General features: G+C 38.6%; 1 protein-coding gene across 5 annotated transcripts in view; it reads left to right on the forward strand.

The window, feature by feature from the left end:
• Bltp1 (bridge-like lipid transfer protein family member 1) overlaps positions 1 to 10,454 on the forward strand; it is a 179,685-nt gene extending 169,231 nt beyond the window's left edge. For all 5 annotated transcript variants that reach the window (XM_052732130.1, XM_052732126.1, XM_052732129.1 and 2 more), the window contains 4 exons: positions 765 to 959; positions 1,938 to 2,072; positions 5,451 to 5,616; positions 9,761 to 10,454. In XM_052732130.1, coding sequence (XP_052588090.1) covers positions 765 to 959; positions 1,938 to 2,072; positions 5,451 to 5,616; positions 9,761 to 9,977 — 713 coding nt within the window. In that variant the 3' untranslated portion in view covers positions 9,978 to 10,454. The remainder of the gene's footprint in view (positions 1 to 764; positions 960 to 1,937; positions 2,073 to 5,450; positions 5,617 to 9,760) is intronic.
• The last annotated feature ends 16,415 nt before the right edge of the window (positions 10,455 to 26,869 follow it).

Consider the following 26,869-nt stretch of genomic DNA (forward strand, 5'->3'; position numbering starts at 1 on the left):
ACAGCCAGGGCTACACAGAGAAACCCTGTCTCAAAAAACAAAAAAGAATAAAAGAGGATGAGAGAAAATTAGAAGATTTATGGCCTATTTTGACTATTATACATTTGGAATAGTTTTTTGTTGTTGTTGAAAAGATTCTCTTTTAACTAGAATGTTAAATATACTGTAGATATACTATTTGTTATCTACAGCAATAAACTTTACAAATAATGTAGTCATATGTTCTGAAAAATAAGGACTTCTACATAATTTCAAGGGTCGGGACAATATTGAGTGTTCAGTCTGTGTAGACCATTGGGTTTAATAAAATCCAACTTCAGACATGATTAAAATTGAGGGTGATAGTCGCATTAAAACTGAAGAAACCAAAACTAGTAAGTATTGTGTTTATCCAAATTTCACATTGCAGATTGTGGCTTTGATAACAAGTAAGTATATGTGCACATTTCTTTTTAAGAATATGATTATTTCCAACTTGTAAAGTGATAAGTTTAATATATTATAGTGTCTTTAAAGCCATACTTTGTACAGCTTAGCTAAATCTATTACTCGGAGGCCACAATTATTTGCCTGGATCTAAATACAGTTTATCACTTTAAGAAACATATGTTTTGCTTTTGTTTTTGTTCTTTAGGTTTTTGGTTTTTTGGTGGTTGTTTTGTTTTGTTTTGTCCATAGGCTCTAGGGATCATTCTACATTGTTTAAATGCAGTGTTCATAGTGCCCTTTGGTTTAACTTAACCCTTACTGTTTTATGTGTGTAGAGCTAAACTTACTTCGTAATGTTGATGCTAATAACATGGAGAACAGTACTACTGTGAAGAATTCTAGTTTGTTGAGTGGATTCAGGGGAGGTTCTAGCTACAATCATGAAACAGAGACTATCTTTGCATTACCAAGGATGCAACTTGAATTTAAATCAATTCATGTTCAAGAACCACAGGAGCCTTCATTACAAGGTATGTGGAGAAAGAATCTCTAGTCTTAATAGTACTAAGAAAATTCTAAAGCAATTTCAGATTACTGCTTTCTTACCACAGGTTATTTTGGTATATTAATTAATAAAACTGATGATATAAGTTAATTTTATGTTCTTACCAGATATTCATGGCCTCTGGTAAATTATTTAGCCTATTTTTGCCTTTTCTTCCAAGTACTGGGAATAATAATTGGACTTAATTAAAAAGAACAATGACACATTGTAGGAATATTTAATAGATGTGGTGATATACTGTATCCCCCAATATAAAACTTATATGGGGTCAGAGAACAGAACAGCCACTAGATTAGACATAGAGGCCAGACAGTGGTGGCACATACACCTTTAATCCTATCACTTAGGAGGCAGAGTTCTGTCTGGATCTCTGAGTTCAAGGCCACACTGGAAACAGAGCCAGGCAGTGGTGGCACACATCCTTAATCCCAGGACTTGAGATCTCATGTCTTGCTTGGGAAAGACACATGCCTTGCTTGGGAAAGACACATGCCTTTAATCCCAGGAACTGATGGCAGGAAGCAGGAAGCAGAAAGGTATATAAGGCATGAGGACCAGAAACTAGAGGCTTTTAAGCTTTTAGACTTTTTAGCAGCAGTGCAGCTGAGATCCTTTCAGGTGAGGATTCAGAGGCTTCCAGTCTGAGGAAACAGGATTGGCTGAGGAGTTGGCGAGGTGAGATTGGCTGTGGCTTGTTCTCTCTCTCTGATCTCTCAGCTGTCACCCCAATATCCGGGTTTTTTATTAATAAGATCTTTTAAGATTCCTGTTACAGATAGATTATCTAAGGATAGTCTGTAAATCATGTGCATATAGCAATTGCTGATTTCTTTATAGTTGCATTTCTTTATAGTTGCATATACATGGATCTATGTAAATCTTTATTAATGGGAAGAGGCCTTGTTCTGAAATTTTTTACTATAAAAGAACTTCATCATTGCAGATGCCAACTTGAAACCCAAGGTGGAATGCAGTGTGGTGACAGAGTTTACTGACCACATTTGTGTGACTATGGATGCGGAGCTCATCATGTTTCTCCATGATCTTGTGTCAGCATATCTGAAAGAGAAAGAAAAGGGTGTGTTGCATATTTTTATTTTCTTCTTTTCAATTTACAGGAAAGGCAGGTATCAATGGATTGTCATGGAGCATGTTTTTGCGGCCTAGTGACAGAATGAATGGAGCATGTCTTTTTCCTCTGTGGGCTGCAAATGTCAAGAAATAACATTGCTAAGACTAAATGACAGATTTCCTGAGTATCTGCTGGATACATGGCACTCTTAATTTTTTTTTTTTTACATTTATTTATTTTGATTTTGGCGGGGGTGCATCATGGCATACATATAGAGGTCAGAGGACAGCTTACAGGAGTCAGTTCTGTCCTTCTGTGGTGTTGGTGAAACTCAGATTCAGGTCATCAGCCTGGTTGGCAGGCACTTTTACCTGCTGAGCTATCTGACTAACCTACAGTGGTACTCTTTTTAATCATTGTTTCTTTGTTTTGTTTTTAATAGAGGCTGGAAAGATGGCTCAGTGCTTAAGTGTTCTTGCTTGTCTTCTAGAAGGCCTGTGTTTAGATCCTAGCACTCAAGTCAGGTGGCTCAAAACAACATATAGTTCCTGCTCCAGGACGTCAAACACCCTCTTCTGGCCCCTGCCAGTACACGTGTACACACACACACACACACACACACACACACACACACACACACACACACACACCATACATACACATAAATAAAAATAAAAAATAAATGTTTTCTTTGACGTTTCTAAAAATAAGAAAGTCTGCAGTTAAGCCTTATAGATGATTTTTACAAAGTGGGGAATGGAGGAAATACTACAATTTAAGTAAAATGACTGAAGAAATAGCTACCTAATAAAGTAGCATTGTTTTATGCATAGCATACAGTTGGAGAAACTAAATTTAGTAAGGAGATAAATCTGTGCAGAGAACGTTTAATTTTATAAATAAATTACTTAGACTTTAGTGGCCCAGTTTCTTTACTGGCACATAAATGTTGACTCATTAAGAAACATACAGTGACCCTAATAGTCTATTTGGAATTGGTTCAATGTATTGTAGTCCTTTATAGCTATTGATGAAGTGAGGGTCTTTGAAATGGTAAAGAATATCCTCCCAAACATGATCATTTATTCCATTCAGTATTTATTACACAGCTGTTCTGTATTTATGAAATATAAAGTTATGGTGGGTTAAATATCAGATGTGTTTGTTTTTCCCAGTGCTGACACCTAGGGCCTCATGTGTGGGTAGCAGACACTCCACCACTGAGCTATGTACACACACCTACTTTTTACCTTTTGTTGTTGCTGGTGTTAGTGTTGAAGCAGGCTCTCCCTAAGTTGCCCAAGCTGACTTTGAGCAGGCCTTGAACTTTTGATCCTCCTGCCTCCACCTCCCACATAGCTCTGGGATTACAGGGCTACACTGCCTGGCCCAATTCTACATGTGGTTCTTACTAAATGTAGCTTGGAAAAGATAACTTGTTCAGAGCACACTATAATACTATTATGTTTTTTCATGAAGAAAAATGTTAAATTTACCTTTCAGATACATCAAAACTAAAAGATTATCAAAAAGACTATGTTAAAAGAGTACTAAGTTAACATAACCTAGATTGGAGTACTCTTCATTACTGTTCATCAGAAATGTGCCAAAAATTGAGTGAGGGTAAGATCTATAGTGGCGGTGGGAAGAATAATCAAGCCTCAGTTCAAACTCCTGCATATCTCACACCTTACCCTAGAAAGCACTGTGTATTGGGCCTACCCAAAACATGAACGTAGCACTGAAGTGTAGTAGCCACTAGTTGCCCTGCTCTGTGCAAATCAACATTCAGGCTTCATTTCCAGTTTGCCCATGTGTGAAAGCCTGTACTTATTTCTCTCAAATGTTATATAAGACATTTGACATTTTATGAAATACTGTCTTGGTCATAGTCTGCCTCAAACTAGTCTATCTCTAAAGCACAAATCTCTTAATTTAAACTGTTATAGTCAGGTGTGCAGCATAGGATTATAATCCCAATGACTTAAGAGGATTTCAAGTTCTAGGCCAACCCAGGCAACTTAGTGAGAGTCTCTCATAGGGGAAAAAAAATTAAAGGGATTAGAGATATATGTCTTAGTGGTAAGGCACTTGTATAGCATCCGGTAAGCTTAGACTCAAACCCCAGTACTGCATAAACAGTTATAAGACATTTGAATGGGAAAAGACAAAGTTTTGTTGTCTGTGAGGCTTTAGTTATAAAGATAGTATAATAGCTACTTAAGTATAGCTCATTATTACAAATTTAGGCCAGAATAAACATAAACATCTCTGAGAAAGTTTTTACCATCATATAAGACTAGAGTAAAATCAATAATTTCTAGAACATGAAGATACATTATAGCAATGTAACTACCACCAATAATAAAAGCCCAGGAAGTATAGTAGAACTTGCAGGGATCTGTGTAGACTATAGTAAAATTAATAATTTCTAGGACATGAAGATATATTATAGCAATGTAACTACCACCAATAATAAAAGCCCAGCAAGTACAGCAGAACTTGCAGGGATCTGTGTTCTGACAGTGTGGTACTGCCTCGCTCATTACCTAAATCAAGTTGCAATAAGAACTGCACATTGAACATCATCTTCAATTGTTTTAATCTGCTTTGTGTCTTGAAACCTGTACTTCAAGAGAACCACTGTATTTATTCAATAAGATCACATAAAAAGCTATGTGTGTCACAGATGTGGTCATACATGTGTTTACGGTAGCCAACTTTAAAAAGACTTGTCTTTTATAAGGCATAATTGAGCACCATGAAGAAAAGATTTTTACACAAAATGCTATTTATTGACACTTTTCATAACTATACAACCATTAACATACAAAAAGCACTGATTAAAGTATGTACTTTAAATGAATTTTATGGTATATAAATAACAGTCCAATTAAGTCATCAAGTTACAACCTTTTTTTATTTTTTCATGCTGAAGTTTAGACTCAATGCATGCTAAGAAAGTATTTTACCATGGAATTAATAACCCCTAGCCCTTTGTAAAATTTCTATTTTGAGTCAAAGTCTCACTAAATTTTAGGCTGGCTTGAAACTGGCAGTCTTCTCAGTCTCCTAGTCAGCTGTGGTTACAGATGTGACCAGCATACCTAGCTGCTAGTCATTGATTAGTGCCACCTCTGTTGATTACAATGCCCTACACCTGCTGTCACATATGTGCTCTCTACAGTCTACCACAGTGGCAACCTTGCTTTTCTCAGAAATACTAAAAATTGGTATTTTCTCTTGGGTTATTTTAAGATACCTTTTAGTAAGTGTAATTAAATGAGGCTTGGCATGGTAATAGATAAAATGATAGAGCCAATGGTGATTCTTAAGATGGTTTAAAAGTTATAAGATCTGGTTTGTTTTTTTTTTTCATTGTAGCCATTTTTCCACCTCGAATTCTATCTACTCGACCAGGACAAAAAAGTTCAATTATTATGCATGATGATAATTCCTCTGACAGAGATAGAGAAGACAGCATCACTTACACCACTGTTGACTGGAGAGACTTTATGTGCAACACATGGCATCTGGAGCCTACTCTTAGGTAAGAAGTGGGTGTGCACACCTCAACATGTCCAGAGTTATTGCATTAGTTGTTATTCCCATTGCTGTGACCAAATGCTTGACAAGAGGCTGAAGGGAAGGTTTATTTTGGCTTATACTTTAAGAGGGATACCGTCCATCCTGGTGGCACAACATGAGACAGCTGGTAACAGTGTATCACAATCAGAACTAGAGAAGTGACAGGAAGTGGGGCCAGTCTGTAACACCTCAAAGCCTTCCCCTAGTGACCTACACTTTCTAAAGGTTCTACAACCTTTAGCAGTGCCACCAACTGGGTACCAAGCCCGTGGAGACATTCACCTTCAAAAGTTTTCATACTCCCAACCCTATTTAATAGTCCAAAATCTCTTGAGATTTAAGGCAGCCTCTTAACTGTGAACCACTGTACAATCAAAAAACAAGTTGATACTTCCATTATACAATGACACAGAGTAAACCTTCCCCATTACATATGGAGGGATGGGGACATAACAAGGAAAGATTGGGCCAAAACAGTACTGAAACCCAGCAGGGCAGAAATCAGGTCTCCAAAGGTCTTCAGTTCTACTCTTTCAGCTTGGCCTCCTGCAATACATGTACCCTCTCTCTTGGACCAGTTCTCCATGCCTACTACAGCTTTGCTCAGGAGACATCCCATGATCCTGGCATCTCCATTATCCAGGCTTTCCTCCTCTACTTGTACTCTACTTTCACAGCTTCATGCAGTAAGTTCTTGGTGCTTCTAGGCAGAGCCTCTGATACTGCTACATGTTGTCTGGCTTCAGTAGCCTCAGGAACCTTGGCACAAACCTCTATGATCCCCCTATCCTTGTATCATGCTTACCTATAAAACCAGTACCATGTAGACAGTACTGCCAAGTTCTGCTGCAAGCTGAAAATGTAGCCTACCGCTTTGGACAGGAATCAGGCTCTATGTACTGGTCCATGGAGAAGCATCCTAGGCAGTTGTTCTCCTACTAGGGAACCCCTTTGGCAACATTCTCAGTTGGAGCTCTCTCCTTATGAATGAATTTGCATTTTCACAAGATGGAACTTCTGATGAGTGAGGTCTTGCCAGGGTGCCTTTCCAATTACGCCATTGCAGACCACAATAGTGTTAATCTCTTTACAGCCATTTTTGTAACACTAGTCTTAGTACAGTTTTAAACTTAGTTCTTTCTCTATCAAACTGATGATTTCTCTTTTCTCCATTTGTTGCTTACTCTTACAATAGACCTGGTAAGAGTAGCCTGAATACTATTCTGCTATAATATTTCCTCCATCAAACATATCAGTCCATTACTTTTCAATTCAGTCTCACTCAAGTTCTCAGAACATAAACAGAATGCAGCCAAATTCTTGGTAAGAATGTAGGGAGAATAGCCTACAGCCCAGTTCCCACCAATCCTTTTCCCCCTCATGAGCTAGACCTTCACTGTCCATTTTTTTTTCCATTGAATTCTACACTTCCGCCCATTAAACTCTGCTTGTAGCGTTGAAGGACTTTTTCAGCCCAAAGTTCCAAACTCTTCCACTTCCTCTAGTAAACCAGTTCCAAAGGCTCAAGAACCACATGGTCAAGATTATCACAGCAGCAGCCCCATTCTCAGTACTAATTTTATGTATTAGTCATTTTTCCCATTACTGTGACCGTACCCAACAAGCAGTAACTTAAGTAAGAAAGGGAAGGCCTGAGAAGGGCATGAGGCATCCATAATCAGGAAGCAAAGAACAAATAGGAAATAGAGCAGAACTGTAAAACTCAAGCCTACCCACAGCTCCCACATCCCAGCTTCATTCCTAAAGGTTTCATAGTCTCCCTAAACAGTGCCACCATCTGGGGACTGAGTGTTGAAACACATGAGCCTATGAGGAACATTTCATAGTCAAATTACAATAGATACTGTGAGGAAAGTTATGAGTATCTTATGTAGATTGATTGTGGTTACCTAGAGTAAATTTATAGTCAGTCACAGGTAATTTTTCATCTTTGGCTGCTATTCTGCACTTCATTTTGCTTTCATAAGGTTCCCTGGGTGAAGCAAATACATTGAGAGCAGCTCAACTGCCATGATCTGCCAGTGTTGTCATTTCTTGATCAATCACTAGATTAGAGTAACTCCTTATGCTGTTGTCTTTCTTCACCTTCTGGCGAGGACCTTGCTTTTAAGTTTAGACAGCCACAGTAACAAGACCCATTAGTTGTCTTAGTTAGGGTTTCTATTACTGCAGCAAAATGACATAACCAAAAAGCAAGTTGGGGAGGAAAGTGGTTATTTGGTTTACACTTCCACATTATTCATCACTGTTCATCACTGAAGGAAGTCAGGACAAGAACTCCAATAGGGCAGGATCCTGGAGGCAGGAGCCGATGCAGAGGCCATGGAGGGGAGCTGTTTACTGGCTTGCTCCCTGTACCTTGCTCAGCCTGCTAATAGAACCCAGGACCAGCAGCCCAGGAATGGCACCACCCACTATGGGCTGGGCCCTCCCCCATTTGTTCACTAAATGAGAAAATGCCTTACAGCTGGATCTCATCGAGACATTTCCTCAGCTGATGACTCTAGCTTGTGTCAAATTGACACACAAAACCAGCCAGTACAGTAATCATACATCATTAATAAGGAGCCATCAGAGTTTCCTACAGTGACAGTTCCACAGTGTCACTGTGTCTTCCTTTTGCATGTTAAACAATATAAAACTATGCCTACAATGCTGAACTTAATGCTATCAGATAATAGTTTCTTTTCATTTTTTTTAAATTAAAAATGGTCACATTTTTCTAGTCATGACATATAAACTACTTTTCATATCAAATCTTCAAAAATATTTTCTAGTATTCTTGTTAAAATTAGTGGTACCCGCTTTATATATTGTTGGTGATTAACATTCTTTCTGTTGTTTCTCATCTGCTTTGTTATTCAAAACTTTCCAAATCCTTGGATGGTATCCAAAAATGGACTCTAGCCCAATATTCTGCAAGATAATATATTTAAATTAAGTGATTATTCAGACATATTTGTATCACAAAATAACTCCAAAACAACAAAATTTTACCTTGTACAGATATGGCTTGTTAGTAATGTATATTCAATAAAATTTGCCTTAACCAAATCAACAGAACATTTTGTTATGAGAAATCTTAACATTGTTATTACTTGGGCCAACATAAGTATTTTTCAGAGGTACAAATGCAGTAAAATATTTGGAAGATACATTTTAGATTTGTAAATCTAAATTATAATGGAACTAAATGTCTTCAGAGTGTATTTAAATTGACTATAAATGAAATTTCAAGTGAATATGAAGTTACTATAATCTGTTTTCAACAAACTCTAAAGGATGAATAGTATAGAATACTAAAGAATATTGTTACCAGCTCTGGCTCCAAGCTTGGCTTTACTACAGAGCAATTCAGTAGTCAAGTCCAAAAGACCTTCCTTCTTTTCCTTCTTTAGTTTCCTCATGAAACTTTTGAAAAAATGGTACTACCTACCTGTGTACTCACCTAGCTGTAGGCCTTGGAATAACCTTTTTCAAGCCCTTGAAATGAGGCAGGAACAGACCAATATGAGTAGCCTCCCCCTGCCCCCCCCCAAAAAAAAAATCAGGAAGTACTTAATATACCACTCAGTTCTTCTATTAACTTTACCAGTCAGATAAATCTTCAGTATAGACTGAAAGTCCAAGAAGTGAGTCACCAGTAGCCTGTCCTCCTCATGAAAGGAAATGTCAAGATCAAGGAGAAAATGGTTCTTTTTTCAAACATGTTCAGCACATAGCACTCAGTAAATTTTAACTTTTCTCTTATTACAACCACATGCTTATGAAATCTTTTAACCAGTTGTCCTTTTAAATATTTAAAATGACCATGTAACAGGCCTGAAATAAATTTAGCACACTGGAATTCCATCAATATTCTTGCTGTATGTAGTATGTCAAAGACTTATCATCACCAATAAGTTATTTTCAGAAAACTATTACAGTGGATCTGAGGCTTTTAGATTCAAGTATTCAAATATATCTGCTGAAGTATTTACCCAGACTATATTAAAGGGAATGCAATAATGCTCATGGACCTACCCTCAGGACTATGCAATTGCATCATATGCCTTAACAATGACCATTTCTAATTACTATTTTAGATTAATTTCTTGGACTGGAAGAAAGATTGATCCAGTAGGTGTTGATTATATTCTTCAAAAATTGGGCTTTCACCATGCCAGGACCACTATTCCCAAATGGCTTCAGAGAGGAGTGATGGACCCACTGGACAAAGTGTTGTCCGTGCTTATCAAAAAACTTGGCACTGCACTGCAGGATGAAAAGGAAAAGAAAGGAAAAGACAAAGAAGAACACTAGAATAGTAGCTTGATCTGTGAAAAACCTGATTGTGTCCGTTAAGTTTTATTACACTGGATTTTTTTTCAGCATAACTTTAAATATTACTTTAAAATAATTCTAATTTTGTGGCCATTATTGTAACAGTTTGTAAGTTAATCTGTTTATTCTAGTTCTACCATTCTGTATACAATAAAGTATTGCATGAAAATATAAATTTTGTGGAAAATTACATTAAAATATACACAAAATTTATGATTGTTTTATGTGCAATATGATTCTGCATTTAAAATATTTGCAGAGTAACTGTGAATTTTTTTGTTATTGGCCATAACTTTTAGAAAAAAATCTTGATAATGTGATTGGGGGGGTCATTTATTTTTTTTTATGTAGACTTGTATAAATATCTATTTGTATATAATTTGAGTAATTGTGATGATTGTATACCACAAAAATATTGTTTGTAACTATTGTAATAAAGTCACAATAATGGCTTCAGTCCATGGTTAGTTGTTTCTTATCTTTTTCTCATTTACTAGTGTGTTAATGTGTATATGCTCCTTCTGTTTCACAGTTACCATATGTTTTTGTAGATAGTACGTTTAAAAAATTAAATGCATAAATGTACTTAATAAAAATAGTTCCAGGGAAAAGGTTTCAGAGGTTTCAGAGCCATTCTATATTGTTCTTCTCTGCTGGTGAGTACACAGATGCTCATTTTTATCATTATACTTTATTTAATCATTATGTGTATGTATGTAACCCTTTATGCTTTTAAGGTATAAATGTTAAATTTAATATACATGTATGTCTAATATACATTTCTGAAAAACACTCGTACATGTGTAGGCATACTAAAAATAATTTAAAAGAATTATAGTATCTAAAATAATCCTCCAGTCCTCAGTGTATCTAAATAAATAAATATTCAAAAGTAGGTATATTGTTGATTACTCAGGTTGGAAATTTGGCCAAGTCAGGACAGTCTAAAGGTTAGGCATACAGCAGAACTGAAGAAACTACAAGGAAACTTCTGGTAGGCCTTTGCATAAAGATGAGTGTTAATAATAGAACAAACCTCCAGAAAAGCCACATGCTCACTCACAGGACTATGTCTAGTAAACAGTGATAAAGGGGAACTAACTGCTGGCATCAGTTCTTTATCCTTTTGCCATCTCATTGTGTAAGTGGCTTGGCAGAAATGAAGATACTGAGAAATGACACTATGCTCCTCAGTTTGGCTCACTCACTATTGAAAAGATAGATCTCAGGGAATTGGAATTTCTCCAGAAAAATCTCATGTTGATGTAGCTAGAGTTTTCCTGCCTGGCCCAAGGTCGGGGCAAATCTCTCTCACCTGCCAGTCCCACAGCACTCAAACCCGACCAAGTAAACACAGAGACTTATATTGGTTACAAACTGTATAGCCGTGGCAGGCTTCTTGCTAACTGTTCTTACAGCTTAAATTAATCCATTTCCATTAATCTATACCTTGCCACATGGCTCATGGCTTACTGGCATCTTCACATGCTGTTTGTCATCGCGGCGGCTGGCAGTGTCTTTCTGACTCAGCCTTCCACTTCCCAGCTTTATTCTCCTCCTTGTCCCGCCTACACTTCCTGCCTAGCCAATGGCCAATCAGTGTTTTATTTATTGACTAATCAGCAACACATTTGCCATACAGAACATCCCACAGCATGTTGAGAGAAATCCTAAAGACTGAGATAGACAGAAAGGAAACTTCTCCTGGAAAGAGATTTTCAACTTGACAGACCCCCTTGCAGGAGGATAGAGCCAAATGATTGGTCCAGGACTGTTTAGCCACACTTCAGGACCCGGAAGGTACACTTGGGGGTGTGGTTGGATCTTTGTCCCCCTTTCCTCTGTGACTACATGGAATAAAATGGCCTTTCCTTTCACTGTTGATTTGGGTCTTTTAATCAGCTTATCAAGGACAGGTAGCCAGACATGGCTTGTTGGAGCACAGGCTGTTGACACTAAGTCCAATAACAGTCTGTCATATGTCAACCTCTGAATCCTCTCTAGTACCCCCAACAACTGGTCCCCAGAGGTATCTTTGAAATATTATTTCATTAATCAAGCTTACCAGAGAAGCACGTTATGTACCTATTTTGGGTATAAAGGCTAAGAAAATACTACCAGAAAGTTAAATCTAAACAACAACAACAAAAATCAACTAGTTTCCTATTTGATCCCATTCTAAATACTTATATATAGTTTAGGTTTAAATAGAGGGCAAGAGTTACACCTCTCTAAAGAGTTCTGGGAAAAGTGTAGTCCCACTTATCATTGACCCATCATCTTTCCTGAAAGATGATATGACAAGTTTCTTGGCACTGAAATCCCAGTCCCTTTCCACTCTTTCTCCTAGCATGATTTCTAGGGGGAGATTCCAGTTCCCTGGGTACCTTGTTTTACATTCTGATGGGAGGTTCACAAATATCCTTTTGAAATAAGAAAGTCCTCACAACTCCCAGATGTTGGGAGATGTTTCTGTTTTTAGTAAAATGCTATTGAAAAGCACCCAAAAGAACAACTGCTGTCAATATGACAACCCCTGTATCTCTGTGGAAGCAGTGCTAGAAAGTGGCAGCTACAAAGTTTGAACTCAGAATAAATGCAAGTTCAAAGGGGAATGTTGTTTTTTCTATCTAGTGCTGCTGGTTAGAGTGTTTAGTATTGTGCTAAACATTCATTTCTGATGTTTTGCTAGCATATATTTTTTCTTTTATAGTGTGTGTAAGATTTTCATTATTACTGGTATCAAGGTCATAAGTTATAAAATTAACACACATGCACACACACACATATAGTCAACGGTGACAGAAGCCCATCTCCATGCTGTCACCTGCAGCCTAAGGTGTTCCCTTGCCCTTTAGGGACCTAAACTCAGATAAAAGTTACTTCTGCTGTACCTATCACCTCTTCAGGAGACCTCCCTTGAATCCTGATTCACCTGAATTCGTGGGTAGGAGATAAGAATAATTATCTAATGAGGTAATATAATTGACCTTCCCAGAAACTGCTACCATACAGTTCCTTCCAGAGCTGCCTCTATATAGCTCTGCTAATCCTGCCTGCGTTCAGAGTTACTCAGGAAGTATAAGTTTTCTTTTTCTTCTTTTTCTCTTCAATATTCATCAGCATGCTTTCTTGGACAGTGGGCTTTTCTCTGAAGCTAACAGTGCTCTTCCCTTTCTGCCATGCCATCATGTGTCTACTTGATGACCTCCATTTCCTGTTTTTCTTAAACTACTAAAATTGCCCCCAAACTTCCTTCTGAGTCCATTTTATTAAATTATTAACAAACTAAGAACTTGTGAAAGGGAACCCCAGTTTCCTCGATAACATCTAGCATCCAACATGGGGCTTTCCCAAAGTTTCCTGTAACATTGCAACCCAGATGGAATCTTGAAAGTTCTGAGGACAGAACATGTGAGCATATTCCAAGATTCTGGACTCTCACTTCTTTCATACATCACTGCTATTCTCTCAGTTCTATGGAGACCTTGGATCATCCTGTTTAGGGAAAGAAAGGAGAGCAAAGCATCTTGGCATTGTTAGGCCTGCAGGTCCCTGGTCAAAATAGTGCCAGTGAGAGGCAAGACAGTGCAGAGGTTTCTTCATCTTGTTGTGCTGGAGCCATTTTAGATTTAACTAAAATTTGATCTTGATGGAAAATCCAGTGAGAGATTACCCAACTGTATTCTAGGAGCCTGAGATCCAGATGATCCAGTTAACTTAGCTTCTGTTGTACAAACCATCCCCTCCAGCTAACTGCTTATCTTAGCTTCTGTTAAACTGCTTCCTTGCCCAAAACTTCCCCTTGCAGCTGCCAAGCAAGATTACCAGATGGGGATTTTGCTTCCAAAACCCCTGTATCCTAAACACTTAGGGCAACAGTTAGGTCCTGTATACCTGGGTGTAGTCCCAGCCAGCTGGAATAAAGACTTTCAGTTGGCTACAAACATGTCTGAGTGGTCAGCTCTGGTCAGCTCCCTGTAACACCAGCACTTACCCAGTGGTTCTCAACCTTCCTAATGCTGTGGACCCTTTAATATAGTTCTTCATGTTGTGGTGACCCCAACCATAAAATTACTTCATTGCTACTTTGTAACTGTTATCTTACTACTGTTTTGATTAGTAAAGTAAATATCTAATATACAGGATATCTGATATGCAACCCCCAAAGGGGTTGTGACCCACAGGTTGAAAACTCACTGACTTAGACCTTAAATTATGTGGTCCCTAGTCAGTTGATAATCTAAGTGGGTAGATGTACACACAAGGCTGCTGAAACTTTGTCAGGTTTAACTGTTTCTAACATGTTGGTTTCTAAGGGACTAAAATGCCTGCTAACACAGAAAGTGAAAGATACTGTCTCAGCCCACACTATCCGTGAGATAGTTACTGATGGCCATGCTGATTAAACCAATTAAAAGTTTTGAGTCCTTTTTTATTAATGGCGAAACCAAGAGTGGGCTCATCACTCTGAAAAGTCTCTTGGTACCCAAGTTCAGAGGTACCATGTTTTTAAAGAAAAAAACATAATTGCATCACTGCCTAAGGGTATATCATGTTAGTGGGGAATTTAGAGAAGCCTCTTAACATTTGCTTTCCTTGCACACTCAGAGGAATCTTCCAGACATTACATAATACATTTGGACCATGGTCAAGGTCATAGACAGTCCCTGAAGTATTCCCAAGGCAGAAATATCTGTTGGGGGGTGGAAGGCTGAGAAGTGACCAGGCAGACATGAAGTTGGGACAGGATGGCATTACCTTGATTATTTCATTTGGATGGAACAGAATGGTAGCATGGAATGCTTTCTCCTTCTAAGTTTTTCTGTGTGATACAAAAGTAACAGTGCCAACAGGTGCCCAATTGCCCACCCCAACTCTTTCATGGTCTCTTGTCCCAGATGACTCAGGAGTCATAGAGCAAACAAGATCCAATGACATACTTCAGTATTTTCAGTTACCACTGATGGTAAGGCATATGGACCCCCTTCCTTGGATTGAGACCATGGTGTCCCTTGCTCTTTTCTGTCTCCTCCATTTCCTTAGTTTGCTGTTTTGGGACTTCATACCTCAGGGTCATGTTCCCAGTTCCATATGTAATTGCTGCTATATCTGTGGCAAGCTAACTCCAGTGCTCATTTTTTGTGGTGTTTATTTTTGTTGTTTGTTTAAAGGTAGGGTGCAATCATGTTTCCTGGGTGTCCCTATTGTCATGTGATACAGTCATTACATTTCCTGTATCAGACAAAGAGCCAATACCATATGTACAAGATGGATTCTTTTGGTTTCTGAGACAATTTATACAGTGTACCAACTGGTCTCTTGAAGGGAAGTTGTTTTCTCATGCCTTAAACATGTCTTGTCAAAATAGGCAGTTCTTACTTTTGGGTTCCCCTTCTGATCATCCCAAGAAGAATCACAAGATCTGAGAGAGGCAATCATAACCTTTTTATGGGGGAAAAAAGGGAATAAAAGCTTGATCACTGCAAATCAAGGCACCCTACATGTCAGGAAGCTTAGTCCCTGGTGACTAAGGTATCTTCAAAATTACCCTGACTCCCTGTAAACCTTTGTGTCTTGGGTCTCTTCTGTCAACCAAAGAAATTCTGGAATTAAGTGGTGCATGCTGCAGCTGATTCCTAGGTCTAATGATTGTCCCTGAGGTTTATTCCACATTTTTCTACCACTTATTTAAAGTTAACCAGACAAAATACAAGAAGCATTAATCATAGGGTGGGAAGGACACATTGGTTAGGGCCTTTTTTCTCATACCTGCTCATGAGGAAAAGATAAAGAAGAAACCAAAAGAAACATCTTTGACCATACAGATAAGCAACTGCCCCATCCTTTGACCTGATATTTTTCTGCATTTGAGCCTGGACTAAGCATAAACTGGAAGATGAAAAAAGTGACCTCCAGTGGGAAATATCAAAATATATATTTTTTGTAGGATTGAGGGCACTCACTAAGTTTTTCAGGTTGTTTACACATGCTGATTGTGGGTATAGACTCTAAAACAATTAGTCTGCCCCAACCCCAAGTCTAACAGGAAGAATCTTACATTAGACACAGGTAAAGGCAGATTTTTGTATTGGCTTGATCCTATTTGATCATGGATGCTGGCTGCCATATGCCCATAACATAAAATTTAAAGATGTTAGGGGGTGACTCTGGACAAGCCATTACAAGAGTTGTGAGTTTATTAAAATGCAATTTTAGTATAGACTTTAAGCACAGAGATTAATAGAAACTCAAAGAAAGCATGGGACATACCTAGCTGTTGATACAGGATTCTCAAAAAAAATATTATGATTAAGTATCTTTACAATGGTTTTATGAGAATCCTGGACCCATCCTCTGAGACTGCAGCTGCTCCCTGAGACACAGACTACCAGCTCCAATGGATCAAGAGGTGAATCTTTGTTCTCCTAGCCGATCAACCCAGCCTCTAGGCTTTAGGCCCAGGGGCACAACCAGTGCCCCCATAAACCCACCCATTGCAGTCCCAGTTGCAAGCCAGCAGGCAGGACTCCTGCAGGCAGGCCTGACCACCACCACCCCACTGGACCCTGTAACCTACAAGCCCCACACCATCCCCCAAACCCATTCATCCTCCAAAACTGCAGCTGCTCCTTGAGACATGAACTCTGCCAGCTCCAATTGGACCAAGAGTGGCTCCTTGAGACACAGACACTATTTGCACCAATTGGAGGAAGAGATGGGTAGGTGCCAGTGCAAGAATACATTCAACAACATAAAGAGCAACATGGCACCACCAGAACATAGTGGTTCTACATCACCAAGACCTGAACATCCCAATGTAGAAGCAGAAGATGACCTTAAAAATGACTTTAAGAAGATGATAGAGGCCTTTAAAGAGAAAATGAAAACTTCTATTAAAGAAATTGAGAAAAAGACAAAAAAATCGGAAGAAATCAATAAATCCCTTAAAGAAAGCCAAAACAAAACAAAACAAAAACAAGAAAAAGCAAACAAACAAGTGAAGGAAACACTCCAACTTGAAAACTGAAATACAATAAAGGAGACACAAACTGAGGGAATGCTGGAAATGGAAAATCTGAGTAAATGAAGAGGAACTACAGATGCAAGCATAACCAACAGATGCAAGAGATGGAAGAGAGGATCTCTGACATTGAAGATACGATAGAGGAAATAGATTTGTCAGTCAAAGAAAACATTAAAGCCAACAAAGTCATAACACAAAACATCCAGAAAATCTGGGACACCATGAAAAGACCAAACCTAAGAATAATAGGGATAGAAGAAGGAGAAGAATAACAGTTCAAAGGCACAGAGAATACATTCAACAAAATCATAGAAGAAAACTTTCCCAACCTAAAGAAGGAAATGCCTATAAAGATACAAGAAGCTTACAGAACACCAAATAGACTGAAGCCAAAACAGAAGTCCCCTTGCCACATAATAATCAAATTACTAAACATACAGAATAAAGGAAAAGTATTAAGATCTGCAAAGGAAAAAAGTAACATATAAAGGCAGACCCATCAGAATAACACCTGACTTCTCAATGGAAACTCTGAAAGCCAGAAGGTCCCGGACAGATGTTATGCAGACACTAAAAGGCCATGAATGCCAGCCAAGACTATTATACCCAGCAAAACTCTCAATTGCCATAGAAGGAGTAAACAAAATATTCCATGATAAAACCAGATTTAAACAATACCTATCCACAAATCCAGCACTACAGAGAGCACTAGAAGGAAAAATCCAACCCAAGGAAGTTAGATGCACCAGTGAAAACACAGGCAATAGACAGTCCCACACTAACAAATCCCAAAGAAGGGAAACACAACACTATCACCAAAAAAAAAAAAAACCACCAGTAATTAACAATTGCTAGTCATTAATATCTCTTAATATCAATGGACTCAATTTGCCTATTAAAAGAGACAGGCTAACCGAATGGATATGAAAAAGAACCCATCTTTCTGCTGCATACAAGAAACACACCTCAACTTCAAAGACAGACACTATCTCAGAGTTAAGTCCATTCCAGTCAAATGGACTTAAGAAGCAAGCTGGTGTAGCTATCCTAATAACTAACAAAATAGACTTCAAACTAAAATTCATCAAAAGACATCAGGAAGGACACTATATATTCATCACAGGAAAAGTACACCAAGATTTTTGTGTGGATAAAATCCCAATTCTAAACATTTATGCCCCAAATACAAGGGCACCCACATATGTAAAAGAAACATACTGAAGTTTAAATTGCACATCAAACCCCACACACTAATAATGGGAGACTTCAACTCCCCACTCTCACCAATGGATAGGTCTGCCAGACAGAAACTTAACAGAGAAATAAGGGAACTAACAGATGTTATGACTCAAATGTACTTAATAGACATCTACAGAACATTCCATCCAACTACAAGTGAATGTACCTTCTTCTCAGCACCCCATGGAACCTTCTCTAAAATTGACCACATACTCACTCACAAAGAAAATCTCAACAGATTAAAAAAAAAAAACCTCCTGTATTTTATCAGACCACCATCAGAAGATCAAAAGGATACAAATTGGAAAGGAAGAAATCAAACTTTTGCTATTTGCAGATGACATGATAGTCTACATAAGTGACCCCAAAAATTTGATCAGGGAACTCCTACAACTGATAAACACCTTCAGTAATACAACAGGATATAAGATTAACTCAAAAAAAATCAGTAGCCCTCTTATACACAAATGATAAATGAGCCGAGAAAGAAATCAGAGAAACATCACCCTTTAGAATAGCCACAAATAATATACAATACCTAGGGGTAACTCTAACCAAACAAGTGAAAGACCTGTATGACAAGAACTTTAATTCTTTGAAGAAAAAAATTGAAGATAGCAGAAAATGGAAAGATCTCGCATGTTCATGGATAGGTAGGATTAACATAGTAAAAATGGCAATCTTACCAAAAGCAATCTACAGATTCAATCCAATCCCCATCAAAATACCAACACACTTCTTCACAGACCTTGAAAGAACAATACTCAACTTCATATGGAAAAACAGAAAACCTAGGATATCTAAAACAATCCTTTACAATAAAGCAACTTCTAGAAGCATCACCATCCCTGAATTCAAGCTCTACTATAGAGCTATAGTAATAAAACAGCTTGGTATTGGAAACGACATGTGGATCAATGGAATCGAATTGAAGATCCTGACAATCCACACACCTATGAGCACCTGATTTTTGACAAAGAAACCAAAATTATACAGTAGAAAAAAGAAAGCATCTTCAACAAATGGTGCTGGCATAACTGGATGTCAACATGTAGAAGATTGCAAGTAGATCCATATCTATCACCATGTACAAAACTCAAATCCAAGTGGATCGAAGACCTCAACATAAATCCAGCTACACTAAACCTGATAGAGGAGAAAGTAGGAAGTAGCCTAGGACACACTGGCACAAAAGACCACTTCTTAAAATAGCACCAGTAGCACAGACACTGAGAACAATAATTCATAAATTGGACCTCCTGAAAATGAGAAACTTCTGTAATATAAAGGACACAGTGAATAAGACAAAATGACAGCCTACAGAATGAGAAAAGATCTTCACCAACCCCACATCTGACAGAGAGCTGATCTCCAAAATATATTAAGAACTCAAGAAACTAGACAGCAATACACCCAAGAATCCAATTTAAAAATGGGCTGCAGATCTAAACAGAGAATTCTCAACAGAAGAATCCCAAATGGCTGAAAGACATTTAAGGAATTGCTGAACATCCTTAGTCATCAGGGAAATGCAAATCAAAACAACTCTGAGATACCATCTTACATCTGTCAGAATGGCTATGATCAAAAACACTGATGGCAGCTTATGTTGAAGAGGATATGGAACAAGGGGAACACTCCTCCACTGTTTGTGGGACTGTAAACTTGTACAGCCACTTTGGAAATCAATATGGCGGTTTCTCAGAAAATTGGGAATTAATCTACCTCATGACCCAACGATACCACTCTATGGCATATACCCAAGGAATGTTCAATCATACCACAAGGACACTTGCTCAACTATGTTCATAGCAGCATTATTTGTAATAGCCAAAACCTGGAAGCAACTTGGATGCCCCTCAACTAAAGAACGGATAAAGAAAATGTGGTACATAGACACAATGGAATATTACCCAGATGTAAAAAACAATGACATCATGAAATTTGCAGGCAAATGAATGGAACTAGAAAATATCATCCTGAGTGAGGTAACCCAGACTCAGAAAGACAAAAATGGTATGTACTTACTTGTAAGTGGATACTCGAGGTAAAGCGAAGGATAATCAGACTACAACTCACAGCTCCAGAAAAGATAGGAAACAAGAAGGATCACCTTGGGTAGGGGAAAAAGAGGAGATACTCATGAGTAAACTGGGGATAAGGGGGAGCAATAGAGGGGAGAGCATGGGGGATGAGAACATGAGGGAACAGGATGGTTGAGCTGGGAGAGGGACAGAGTGGAAGAGAGCAATGAAAGAGATATCTTGATAGAGGGAGACAGGGTAAGGGAGAAACCAGGTGCTAGGGAAATTCCCAGGAATCCACAAGAATGAGCCCAGATTAGACTACTGGCAATAGTGGAGAGGGTGTCTGAACTGGCCTACCCCAGTAATTAGATTAGTGAATACCCTAACTGTCATCATAGAGCCTTCATCCAGTAACAGATGGAAGCAGATACAGAGATCCACAACCAAACACCAGGCTGAACTCCAGGAGTCCAATTGAAGAGGGAAGAGGGATTATATGAGCAAGGGGAGTCAAGATCATGATAGGGAAACCTACAGAGACAACTGAACCAAGCTCAAAGGAACTCACGAACTTTGGACCAACAGCTGTGGAACCTGCATGAGGACTGGATCCTCTTCTTACAGGAAACAGTGATGTGGCTGGGTCTGTTTGAGGGGCCCCTGGCAGTGTGATCAGGATCTATCCTTGGTTGCATAAGCTGGCTTTCAGGATCCCATTACCTATGGTCGGACACCTTGCTCACCCTTGATGCAGTGAGGAGAGGCTTGGTCCTGCTCCAGCTGAATGTACCAGGTTTAGCTGTCCCCCCATGGGAGAACTCACCCTGTTGGAGGAGGGAATGAGAGATTGGGGGGAAGGTGGGGGGGCAGGAGACGGGATAAGAGGAGGTTCTGTGATTGGCATGTAAAATGAATTTTAAACAATTTTTAAAAAGAATCCTGTGAGTTATTTTTAAGTTGCATTGCTCAAGAGTAAAATTTATAAGTTTTAAAAATTAAAGAATTTCCTTTCATTTAAAACAAAAGTTGTAAGTTGGATTTATGAGAGATATGGTTTAGACTTGGGAATGAGAGAAACTGTTAATCCCATTGTGGGAAAGTAAGACCACTACCACAATTTTTGAGCCAAATTTGAAGCAGGCATTATTAAATACTGGCCAGGATGATGGACATTGGCCAGGTCCATACCTTAGATTCCCAGAGTATGGTGGGGAAATTACACTAGTCAGAGGCTTATAATGGCAAAACCCGCAAGGCTAAGTACTTCCTGTCTTCATCCAATCATGGGCAAGCATACATCCTGACATACTTCTTGCCTAAGTACTTCCCACTTACATGTGATAAAGCATAGCCTGTGCAACTGGGGCAACCAGCCTTGTTACAGAAGTGAAAACACTGGCCTTGTTATCGTACGTGCCAACAGCCCCCAGCATTCCAGGAAGTGATCTGTCCTTCTGCTAACCGTGGGGCTAACAGGTTAGAGGCATTTCTGTTTTATAAATCTCTTAAGCACACAATTTAAACTTAAAACATAATTTATCCCTTAAAAATGTGTTAAAATTCATGGTTATAAACCATTTTGGACCTAAGTAAACATCATTATTTTTGTTAACATTTTGAGATATCTTCTCTGTGGTTATTTTGGCTTTATGAGAGGTGTCCCAAGTTTCTTGACAACAGGAAAAGCAAAATAGACTCCTGGATGAGAGAGATCTCTTTTTTTTTTTTCCCGAGACAGGGTTTCTCTGTGTAGTTTTGGTGCCTGTCCTGGAGCTCGCTCTATAGACCAGGCTGGCCTCGAACTCACAGAGATCCGCCTGGCTCTGCCTCCCAAGTGCTGGGATTAAAGGCATGCGCCACCACCGCCCGGCAAGAGAGATCTCTTTTCCTTTCCTTCCCATACCCCTTCATTTTCTTTCTATTCTTGCGAAGCAGCATGGCAATAACATATAAGTTTAAAATGTTTGGTAATGTAGAATATATTTTATCATCTAGGAATTTTTTAGAAATTCCACTTCCACAGTTTGTTGTTTGTTTGTTTGTTTGTTTGTTTGTTTCACACCATTAGGGCTTACCTCACTCCTTCCAAAAGACCACCGCCAGGCTACAATCTCACTATGTTGTTAGTAATATACTCAAACAATTGCACTCTGGTGGTGCTACTGCCTCAGCTCCCAAGCACGGGCTTTAGAGCCACGTGTCATCAAGATTTTACACAACTGTCTTGATGCAAGGGTTCTGGTCATTAGACAAATGCATATTTAAACCACAGTTATATACCTATTATAACGTAAAAATAGGATTTACCACTGATTATTTTTAATAATGCAAAAATTATATCATTTTTGGAAGTTTGGTGGTTTCATATAAAGTTAAATATACATTTACCAATTTCCCCAGCAACACTCCTAGGTACTTACCTAAATAAGTGAAAATTCATATATAAAATTTTTTATGACATGTTCAAACTGCCCAAATGCAAACAACCAAGATATCCTTCAACAAGTGAACATATAAGCAGTGGCACAATATACTGCCAAGAATTACAACTCTGCAATTAAAAAAGTTATCGACCCTACACAATAACATGGTGAAACTTTTTAAAAATTATTTTTATTTTATGTTCATTGGTGTTTTACTTGCATGTATGTCTGTATGAGGGTGTCAGAAGTCCTTGAACTGGAGTTACAGGCAGTTGTAAGCAGCCATGTAGGTGCTGGGAATTGAACCCAAACATTGTAGAATATAATTTTAAGATGTGGTGCATTTGTTTATGCTGTGGAACATTTGTGTTAATGATGCAAAGATGTGCTGCATTCTTTTATGTTTCATTTGTTTAACCCTATGAAGTTGTGTTACTTTGCTACTTTGCCTGTCTAAAACACCTGATTGTGGTGGTATTGTATTCCCCAAAATATTGTGCACCCTAATAAATTTATCTGGGGTCAGAGAACAGACAGCCACTAGATACAGAGGCTAGATAATGGGGGCACTCACGCCTTTAATCCTAGCGTTCCAGAGACAGAAATCCCTCTGGATCTCTGTGAGTTCAAGGCCATATTGGAAACAGCCAGGCATGGTGACATACGCCTTTAATCCCAGGGAGTGATGGTAGAAAGGAAAGATACATAAGGCGTGAAGACCAGAAACTAGAAGCATTTACCTGGTTAAGCTTTTAGCTGGTTAAGCTCCAGGCTTTTGAGCAGCAGTTCAGCTGAGACCATTGGTGTGAGGACACAGAAGCTTCCAGTCTGAGGAAACATGATCAGCTGAGAAGTTGGCCAGGTGAGGTTAGCTGTGGCTTGTTCTGGTTCTCTGATTTTCCAGTGTTCACCTGATGGTCTAATAAAGAGCTAAATGGCCAATAGTGAGGCAGAGGAAAGGACAGGTAGGGCTGAGGCAGAGAGTATAAATAGAAGGAAAAATCTGGGAGAAGCAAGAAGGAGCCAGAGAAGGACAGGAGGACTTCAGGGGCCAGCCACCTACCCAGCCACAGAGTAAGAGTGAAAGTAAGATTACAGAAGAGAAAGGTAAAAGCCCAGAGGCAAAAGGTAGACGGGATAACTTAAGGAAAGCTGGCTAAAAACAAGCCAAACTAAAGCTGGACATATATAAGAAATAATAAGACACCATGTGATTTATTTGGGAGCTGGGTGGCAGGACCACAAAGAGAAAAGAGTAAAAACAAACAACACCACCCAAATCCTCTGGAAGAGCAGCCAGTGTTCTTAACTGCTAAGCCATCTCTCCAGCCCACATGCATGAATCTTAATTTTCCTAAATTAAAAAGATGCCAGAGCCCAAATGTTACTTACTAAGAATTACAAGACATTATGAAAAAGTAGTATGGAAACAAACAAACAACAACAACAAAAAAACGGATGAGTGATTGACAGAAGTAGTGTGGTTGATATATTGTTCACCCCAATAAACTTATCTGGGGGTCAGAAAACAGAACAGCCACTATATTAAACATAGAGGTTAGGCAGTGGTGGTAGCACAAGCCTTTAATCCTAGCATTCAGGAGAAAGAGATTCAGATGGATCTCTGTGAGTTCAAGGCCACACTGAGAACAGAGCCAGGTGTGGTGGCATACACCTTTAATCCCAGCACTTGAGATCTCATGTCTTGCTTGGGAAAGACACATGCCTTTAATCCCAGGAACTGATGGCAGGAAGCAGAAAGGTATATAAGGCGTGAGGACCAAGAACTAGAGGCTTTTAAGCTTTTAGGCTTTCAGCAGCAGTTCAGCTGAGATCCATTCGGATGAGGACTCAGAGGCTTCCAGTTAGAGGAAACAGGATCGGCTGAGAAGTTGGCAAGGTGAGGTTAGCTGTAGCTTGTTCTGTCTTTCTGATCTTTCAGAATTTACACCAATAGCTGGCACTGAGTTTTTTATTAATAGCCCAGGACTAATTCTGGCTAATGCACATAGGGGAACTGGCCCTGAAGAGAAATCTCTTATGGCTTATATAGGTAAGTTGCCTTTAGATTCATGGCCCCAAGTTTCACTTTGGTTAGTTAGACCAGCCTTACAGAGACAGAAAACTGCAAGACTTTGGACATGTGAGAGATTTACAAAGTAAGGTATTGTTACAGTTATGTGAAATAAGCCACAGTTGTTCTTTGGGGCAGCTGTTAACCAGGGTCACTGCTGCCTGGCAGAACTATGCTCTTCCCTGTTAAGAAGCACAGGGTTTTATGATCAGCTGTTAGCCAGGCAGAGGTATATTCGTTTTGATATGTGAATAGTGCTTGATAAGCTCTGTATTGGAGAACAAATCTTGACCTGAAACATCCTCAGCACATCTAAAAACCTAGTTATGTTTGAAGTTCAGCTGCACTCTTCTTATGTTCTTATCATTTTCTAGGGGGTCTAGGTTAGCATGATATTTATTTGGAGTTAAGGTTAAGACAATGTTTCTTCAACTAACTTCTTCTGTGTAACTTAATATTTTCTAAGCAAACTTAGTGGTAAACCCTTTATGATATTAGTTTACTTCCACTTTCTCCTTCACCTCTACATAATTTCTATAACCATATATAATCATGAAAAAACATCAGACCAACAAAAGTTGAGGGTGTATGATCATAGAAATGGGGAGGACTTTTATCACCATGTTTCTGGAATGCCTTTACTGTCTCCAAGACAAGGGAACAATGAATGCTGGCTGAGATTGACATGTTTGGAAGGGTTATTTGAGGACTCCTGCCTTTCATAATGGGAGTTACAGCCAACTAGCTTCTTGAGGAGAACCACTGGGAAAGAGAAATACTGCTGCCTTAGCCATGAGAGCAAAGCAATGAGGGAAAGATTCCACCCGTGTTAACCTGGGCTTCCTGATTCAAGGCCCTGAGAGACACGCTACCTGTCCAGTCCTGCAACCACTGGGCATTTGACTCTGCTAGTAACTTTGTCTACCTAGTTAGCCTTCCAGTTAGTAAGTCTCAGTAAATATGTCTCACAGGCTACCTCTTTTTCTTGTCTCTCAGATACCTACTCTGGCTAGAGAGAGCTATTCAACAAAATACCTGACCTATACTCTTCAAACATATCTAAGCATGAGAAACAAGACTAAAACATTAGTACAGACCACAGGAGACAACAGAAACAATTTCTAAATGTATGTGGCAACCTGAATCCTGAGAGAAAAACTGGACATTAGTAGGGAAACTCTAAAATCCAAATGAATGTTTCGTATCAGTGTTAATTTCTTAGTTTTGATAAATTTGCCATGCTTATACAAGGTAACACAAGGGAAACAGAGGGGCTCTACTGTCATAATTTTTCTGCAAACTGTGTATTTTAAAATTTCACTTATTGTGTGTGTGTGTGTTTGTGTGTGTGTGTTTGAGTATGAAGGTTAGAGAAGAATCTATAGGAGTCAATTCTCTCCTTCTAAGGATCAAACTTAAGTTGTGCTTTGCAGCAGATGCCTTTACCCACCGACACTCTCTCTCCCTCTCTCTCTCTCTCTCTCTCTCTCTCTCTATATATATATATATATATATATATATATATATATAAAACATATATGTTTCTTCGTTCAACTTCTGTTCCATATCTACCTTTACTATTTGACCTTAATATAACTGGATTTTGTTATTAAACATTTTACTCTCATCTTTATTCTTATCAATGAAAATTTCTGGATTATTAGTTATTAATGGGCTTTTGCTCAAGCAAACTAATCAAGACATCTTGATAATAACTAAACAAAAACACTTATTGCAAATGTTACTTACAAGAATGGGATTGTTTTGTCTTTGATTTCATTACATACTTGTGGATGAATATTATTTCTTGCTATACTAGGTAAATGGCCATCAATCCTATTGTCCTTTTCTCTTCCCTTAATTTTAAAAATACCTCTAATTCTTGAGAAAACCTGCCCATACATATAAAAGAGTAGATGCATCAAAATGTAAGTTTTGTGCTAACAAAACTCAATACTTTGAATTCCTTCTTGATTGCATGCCAACACTTGGTAATTTACAGTTTAAAATATTTTCAATTACCTATCAGCTAACACCTTGGTTAGGTTTCCTTTCGACTTTTATGAGGAAAAAAAAAAAAG

The sequence above is a fragment of the Peromyscus californicus genome, unplaced genomic scaffold (genome assembly GCF_007827085.1).
Source record: "Peromyscus californicus insignis strain IS unplaced genomic scaffold, ASM782708v3 Scaffold_9__1_contigs__length_137607984, whole genome shotgun sequence".
NCBI lineage: Eukaryota > Metazoa > Chordata > Mammalia > Rodentia > Cricetidae > Peromyscus > Peromyscus californicus.